The sequence below is a fragment of the Solanum lycopersicum genome, chromosome 11 (genome assembly GCF_036512215.1).
Source record: "Solanum lycopersicum chromosome 11, SLM_r2.1".
NCBI classification, from domain to species: domain Eukaryota; kingdom Viridiplantae; phylum Streptophyta; class Magnoliopsida; order Solanales; family Solanaceae; genus Solanum; species Solanum lycopersicum.
The window spans coordinates 13,103,754-13,112,000 of record NC_090810.1 but is presented as its reverse complement, the minus strand read 5'-3'; the positions used below and the strand labels follow the sequence as shown (position 1 = coordinate 13,112,000).

At 31.7% G+C, this 8,247-nt stretch overlaps 1 protein-coding gene across 1 annotated transcript; it reads left to right on the top strand.

The window, feature by feature from the left end:
• Positions 1–6,275: 6,275 nt before the first annotated feature.
• LOC101252740 (lipid droplet phospholipase 1-like) lies at positions 6,276–7,948 on the top strand. Its single transcript, XM_010314565.4, has one exon. It carries the CDS (start codon positions 6,700–6,702, stop codon positions 7,783–7,785), a length of 1,086 nt encoding a protein of 361 aa, XP_010312867.2. The 5' UTR covers positions 6,276–6,699; the 3' UTR covers positions 7,786–7,948.
• The last annotated feature ends 299 nt before the right edge of the window (positions 7,949–8,247 follow it).

Here is an 8,247-nt window from a genome sequence, read left to right as displayed (position 1 = left end):
CTTTTTTTTATGCTAGGAATTTTTGTCTAAATTATGCAATGCCATAGAATCAAAACTCATCCTAGAGTCGTCATCATTGGGATCTTGGGAAAATTGCATTGTCTCTAAGAAATCTTCTGAGTTAATTGGACTACTTCTCTGGCTTGGAATTGAGCTTGGTTCTTTAATTATATGTTTATCTTGTTCCTATTTTTGTTTGTGCAATTTTTTAACTGTCTAGGTAATGAGAAATTCTATGTCTTTAGTTTTCTGGGTTTTTTTAGTTTTCTGTCTCAGCGTCTGGGTGAAAAAGAGTGGTAGTCTTCGTCTATTCTGGGAAGAAGATGAACTTTCTAAATTTTCACTTTTTGACAAAGAATGATCAGGGGCAAAAATGTAATTTCATACTAAAAAAATCTACCAATAATGATAACAAGAAAATTAAATATTCTAGAAACATCTTAAGTTATTGTTATTATCATTAACTTATTTTATTATTACTTCACTTTCTTTTCTTTGGTGAGTTATTATGATATCAATTTTATTATTATTCGATTTTACTTTACTTTAATTCTTAATATTTTTTCTATACATTATGTTTATCAAAAATGCCTACTTTTTATATAAAAATTTATCATGAATTAATTATTTCCATCTTTATTTTTGCTCTAATTAATATACTTAAAAATAAATAAGTGATATAAAATTAATAATATATATTAGATTGAAATTAAAAAAAATGATGTTAAAAGTAACTTTACAAATAAAAAAATAGGATGATATATTTGTATTAAGAACGATCAAAAATAAAAATATAATTTCATCTAACAAAAATCTATCAAGAATAAATATTTATAGATACATCTTTCTATATATAAAGTGAATGATAATGTAATACCCCGTATCCAAAACAGACCAAAAATCAGTTTTTTCAGTTTCTATTATATAGAAGAGTGAAGTGGAAGGACGACCAAGGGTAAAAATGTAATTTCATTCTAACAAAAATCTAATAAATAATTCTAGAAATCTCTTTCTATATATAAAGTAAATAATGATCAAGGGCAAAAATGTAATTTAACACTAACAATAATCTACCAATAATGATAGCAAGAAAATTAAATATTCTAGAAACATCTTAAGTTATTGTTATTATCATTAACTTGTTTTGTTATTACTTCACTTTCTTTTCTTTTGTGACTTATTATGATATTTATTTTATTATTATTCTATTTTACTTTACTTTAATTCTTGATATTTTTTCTATTCATTATGTTTATCAAAAATGCCTACTTTTTATATAAAAATTTATCAAGAATTAATTATTTCCATCTTTATTTTTGCTCGGGATAATGCCCAAGTACCCCCTCAACCTATGCCCGAAATCTCAGAGACACACTTATACTATACTAAGGTCCTATTACCCCCCTGAACTTATTTTATTAATAATTTCTTACCCCTTTTTAGCCTACGTGGCACTATCTTGTGGGTCCAACGATGGTTGACTTTTTTTTCAAACTAGTGCCACGTAGGCTAAAAAGGGGTAGAAAATTACTTATAAAATAAGTTCAAGGGGGTAATAGGACCTTAGTATAGTATAAGTGTGTCTCTGGGATTTCGGGCATAGGTTGAGGGGGTACTTGTGCATTTTCCCTTTTTGCTCTAATTAATATACTTGAAAATAAATAAATGTGATAAAATTAATAATATATATTAGATTGAAATTAAAGAAAAAAGATAATAAAAGTAACTTCACAAATAAAAATAAATAGGATGATATATTTGTATTAAAAACAATAAAGAATAAAAATATAATTTCATCTAACAAAAATCTATCAAGAATAAATAATTATAGATACATCTTTCTATATATAAAGTGAATGATAATGTAATACCCCGTATCCAAAACAGACCAAAAATAAGTTTTTCAGAAAATCTACAGGTGCAACAGACGGTGGCCATCGACGGACCGTAGCCTGACCCACGGTCCGTCCTGCACATCCGTTGATGGAGTCAGAAACCCCCAAAATTTCATCCTGGAAAAATTTGACTAAGTGTCGAACGACGGACGGACGGACCTACGGTCCGTAGTCTGTGTCTGTCGATCAACACCCATTTACCCATTCTCTGAAAAGAACCATGATTGACCAACACTGTCCATAGATTGACCTACAGACCATAGGTTTGACCGTAAGTGGAAGTTAGCAGACAGTTGGGGGGGGGGGGGGAATGCAGTTGGGTCAACTTCAAATGATCATAACTCTTATCACAAAATGAATTAGGTGTACCATAACCTATCAAAAGATCGAAAATTGAATTATCTTTCCATATCCATCGACCTTGCAAAAATCAGACCTCCGAGTAAAAAGTTATGCCCGTTTTAGTAAAGGCCTGTCGAACAGGCCCAACCTATGGACCCAAACGACGAACCGTCGATGGAACGACGGACCGTCTGTCCAGGTCGTCGTTTGGTCCGACAACAATTAACCCAGGGACTTTTGGTCTTTTTTCACTTCGTTTAAGCCCTAAGATACGTCACTTTGACCCTAAGTCATCACATTTTAGTCAATTTAATCCTAGAAACATAACTAAAACTTACCCCAAGTCAAATCATTAATCAAAACTTAGAAAATTAGAAGTAAGAAAGGAGAAAAAAGGTCAAGAACCCTAGTTCAAGAACACAACAAGTTTCCAGTAGTACATCCCCAAAATCTGAATAATTCTCCGTGAATTTCATCACCAGGTATGTGGGATTTCACTAGTGGGTTCCTTTCACCCATTGAGTCCTTAATTTTCAGTCAGATTTTTGATTCCCATATCATGATTAGACCTAGAATTTCTAGAACATCAGCAGAATTTCATGAATTTATTAGTTATATGTTCCAAATCAGATTATTATATTGTTACTTAGATTATCGCATGAATTTAGTTCTTGAATTACACATGCTAGGTCAGATATTTCAGCTATTCAATTATACATGCCTATGTTTTTATTGCATCATTATCAGATTGAATGTTGCATTCTCAGTTTGTATATTCAGTTTTGAACTATCTAGTAATTACAGAAAATGCAGACATAATCAGTTAACTACGTAAATCAATGAGGATAACGTAAGAGCTAGTTGGACTAGGGTGTAGCGTACCCAATTAGTCCCAGAACTACTAGCCAAGTAGGTTGTAAGTCCCCTCTGTGGGCAATCAGTTTAGTGGTCACGCCAGCATGCCTTTATACCTTTGGCAGGGTATATTGAGTCCTCTCAATGAGACATATACATCGGACTCCACATTTAGCTCATGTGGTTTTATTATCGATTATTAGTAGTTCTCACAGTTCAGTCAGACCCTTTTGCATTGATCATTTATCAGTATACTCAGTATTCATTTTCAACATGTTATAAATTGGTCATTGCATTCAGTTAGTTCAAAAATTTAGTATATCCTGTTCAGATTATTATACTTGCTTTTGTGCTTGTTCAATTATGTTTTATTTCAGCTTTATTCTATCTTACATGCTCAGTACTTTTCAAGTACTGATGCATAAGTGCGCTATATCTTCTCGCGAAGTAGGTTCAGGTTCTCAGCATTCAGATCACGCATAGATTGATTTCCGATCTTCAGTTCAGCAGATTCAGTGATAAGTCCTCATTCTCCGAGGACTATAGTCATGAGTTTCTTTTCAGTATTTAGTCTTTTAGTTTCAGTTTTTGCTAGATTTAGCTGGGGCTTGTCCCAGTATTTCTAGTCATTTAGAGGCTTACTTCAGACATAGCTAGTTTTAGCTTAAAATTGAGTTAATATTTTCTTTTTATTAAACTCATTATTTTAAAATATTTCAGTTATAGGATATGAGTATTCCCCATCTTTTGAGTTAAATTATGATTTACCTTCCGCAACAGTTTATATTCTTTAGTATGCTCATGATCATACCAGTAGGATTAACTTGGGATCACTTTTGGTCCTAGGTTCCGTGTCCGCATCTCGGGGGTAGCTCGGGGCGTGACGGATGATCAAAGGTAAAAAAAAAGAATTTCATGCAAATAAAAATCTACCAAGAATGATAACAAGAAAATTAAATACTTCTGAAAACATCTTTAGTTATTATTATTAGTATTACCTCATTTTTGTTATTTCTTTATTTTGTATGAATTATTGCGATATCTATTTATTATATGGAAGTAAATAAATTATGATTACGATTAGCTCTTAGTAATTATATATCAAATATAATATTAGGTGAAATCAATCAAAAATAAAATTAAAATTTATATGTATATTTAAATTTTGTGTAGTAAAATATTTTAAGATTTTGTGATCTTAAATATGCTATATAATTTTTTTTTTTAAATTCAGAAGTTTTGTTTTGAGATGAAATAAAAAAAATTAAGTTCATATAAATCAAAAAGGAGGAATCATATATTAAAAATAAAATATATATGTGTTATTAAAATGAGCTTTCATATATTTTTTAAAAAAATTCTTTGGGTTTCATTCTATTAATTTGTGCATATGGAGTTTTAAAGATTTGAATTTTTTAATGTACAAATACAATGATTTCAAAACTCTAATTCTTCGTTTTAATTTCTAATTTGTTACATATTTAAAAATTACATTAAAAAAAAGCTTAAAATCACAATGTAACAATTCAAGATATTTTTAGAAAAAATATAGTTAAAAATCATAATAAAATTTGGTTGATTCCCTTATTTTTATCGAAACAAAAGAAAAATGAATATATTGTTTGAAAATGACGTAACAACTAAAAAGTACTATGAATCACAGTAAAATGACAACTAAAAATATGTGAGAATCATATAAGAAATTCCGTTGACTTTCCTAAAATCACTTCTATCATATAAAATGAAACAGATGGAGTAACATATATTATTTCAAAATTGACATAAAAGGTACGTAAATTAACAGTTCAAATATTTTTAAGAAAAACACATAATAAATTTAGTGCACTTTTTTCAAATTTTATTTGTGTCACATAAATTAGAAGAAAAAAACTAACATACGTTGAACATGCATTGGCATGAGCGCCTAATATATATATATATATATATATATATATATATATATATATATATATCAAATATTTGTTTATACAAAAATAAGGTAATTATGTACCAAAATAAACTTGCATTATCTGGTCAACCTTTCTAACTTGTGTTCATATTCCAATACAGTGGGACAATCCAATAAAAAATTTACAACTGAATAAAAATACAATACAAGTATCCAAATATGTAAGTATTTCACTATATAAAAAATAGAATGAAAATCAGACAATCCTCCAATTTTTTCTGTTCACGTTCTTCCTGTAATACATATACAACTAATGAACTCATCAACCTTTCAACATGATGTCTACAAATATAAATTTCATATAAAAAAAGACAGGAAAAGGAAATAGAAGAGATCCGATAAAAGATATGTCACAAAAATTGCTCATGAATATCAAGTAAAAGATAGTGAATTGGAAGAAAATTTGAGGAAAAAAATGGTGATTTGGTGATATTAAAAGAGAAAACAGCAAAGGGGGTAAAACATGGGGAGCAAAGCACCGAAAAGGATGTTTGATTGGTATTAATTAGGCATTAAGATTATTTTTGCTATTTAATAATATTTGTATCCATATATAATCTTATTAAAGAAATGATTCCGAGTGTAATATTAATTTTGCTATTTAATATTTACCTTAAATATATATTTCAATTTACTACATTCTTTAGTTTTTCCTAATTTTATACTCCAAAGTCCAACCCAAACTAATTCCGTAAATACTCATTCACTCAAAATAAATTAAAATTAATTACAGTCCATCCCTCCTTTTAGTTTATGCGAATTTTTCCTTCATCCCCCTTTAAATTTAGACAAATTGTCACTTGCGTCATGTACTAGGAAAGACAAGTAGGGGAGTGGAAAGGGGATAGCTATATCTCGTTTGTTTTTGGTGTACGATTTACTAATTTTTGGACTTTACTGAACCATTATCCTTTCTCTCTTATCACATCCCCATCATACTAATATCTTACGTTTGGTTTTTAAAAAAATTCAATTTTCGCAAAACTAAAACTATTGCATTTTTTTTTAAAGCCAACATCATCTTCTTCCTAAATGTTTCGTCGGAAATAGTTCAACTAGTGCAGTCCCTCATAGAAGTCACCATCTCGTCTTAGAAATCTGAAATAACTTTATTTTGCTTTCATGTGGAAACATAGAGATACTACAACATACACGTCGTACTTTATAGTATTATTGACTAAATGAGTATGGTGCAAACAATTTACCACAATTATTTTTTAAAAAAAAATAACACACATTTCCCTAAGACATTGTGTATCAATATATTAAACATGTATGCACATCTCAATAAACTAGAGAATATAAAAGTCAGCTGGGAAATACAAAAAAGAAGGGAGTAGAACTCTCCCAAATCCCAATAATGGTGGACCCATCTTTTAAAATATCCATATTGATAAGAAGCCAGGGCATGGGCAATGAACATGGAGGATAAATGGGTAATAATACTATATTATGACAAGAATGGGGGAAATGCTGACATAACAAACAACAAAATTCAGCCATTGCTATATATATTACCTCCAACTTTTCATCATGATTCGTCATATCAATCTTCCTTCTCTTACTATATATATTCTTTGATGTCTTTTGGCTATATTCTAGGGCTTTAATTGGAATTTTCTCATCTTTTTTTCGCCAATGGACGTGGAGGATAAGCCTGAACATCTTCTTGTTCTTGTTCATGGCATCTTGGCAAGCCCAAGTGATTGGACATATGCACAAGCAGAGCTAAAAAGGCGGTTGGGAAGAAACTTTGTCATGTATGCGAGTTCGTGTAACACTTTCACTAAAACCTTCACTGGGATTGATGGAGCTGGAAAGAGGCTAGCAAATGAAATCATGCTGGTTGTAAAGAGGAGAGAACATACCTTAAAGAAGATCTCATTTTTAGCTCATTCACTTGGTGGATTGATTGCAAGATATGCACTAGCTCTTCTTTATAGTGATGATCTGGTTGCTGCTTCAGCTACTACAAACATCAAGCAGAAAGGATTAATTGCTGGCCTGGAACCAATCAATTTTATCACCTTAGCAACACCACACCTTGGTGTCAGAGGGAAAAAGCAGCTTCCATTTCTATTTGGAGTTCAGATCTTAGAGAAACTTGCAGCACCAATTGCTCCCTTTGTGGTTGGTCAAACTGGTAGACAGCTTTTTCTTACAGATGGCAAACCCAACAAACCACCTCTTCTACTTCGAATGGCCTCCGATAGTGATGACGGTAACTTCATATCAGCCCTTGGTGCTTTCAAATGCCGACTACTTTATGCGAATGTATCTTATGACCATATGGTTGGTTGGCGTACATCCTCTATACGAAGGGAGACAGAACTTTGCAAGCCTCCTCGGCGGTCTTTAGATGGCTACAAGCATGTTGTAGATATGGAGTACTGTTCGGCTGTTCCATCTGAAGGTCCTCATTTCCCTCCTGAGGCAGCCAAAGCAAAAGAGGCAGCCCAAAATGCACCCAGCATGCAGAACACATTGGAATATCATGAAATTATGGAAGAGGAAATGATACGCGGCTTACAGCAGGTCAGTTGGAAGAAAGTTGATGTTAGCTTTCACTCAGCATTTTGGCCTTTCTCAGCTCATAACAATATCCATGTAAAGAATGAATGGTTTCACAATGCTGGAGCTGGTGTAATTGCTCATGTGGCGGACCACATAAAGCAGCAAGAGAAGCAACAGGAATGCTCCTTATTTATTACTGCTAGTTTGTAGCTTATGCAGATAAGTTCGAGAAATGAATTGATACATCAATTAGTAAAGCTTGATTCTTCTGAGGCAATTTTAATTCTGATAAGTTTTTGTAAGAAAAAAAAATACAAACAAAAAAATTTGTCACCTTGAATGAGATAAATCATATGCGTGCTTCGCAACATCATTGTAGTTTTGTCCCTTGAGAGAGACGCGAGCTTTTGACATGTCATTACAATCCACTGTCGCCACTTATTGTCTGTTAATAATGCTCTCTCTCCCCCTAATGCCCATCCGAGTTTCAAAATTGGTTAATCAATCCAACTGAGTATTGGACTTCCATTATAGCCTAAAGCAACTAGTATTTCAAATGCACATATCTTTTGACAAAGCTTGAAGTTCCATCAATAGGATCCAAAATCCAGATAAAAAGATCCGGAAGAAGAACATTGTCACGATTGAGCCGGATTGATCTCCTCACCATAA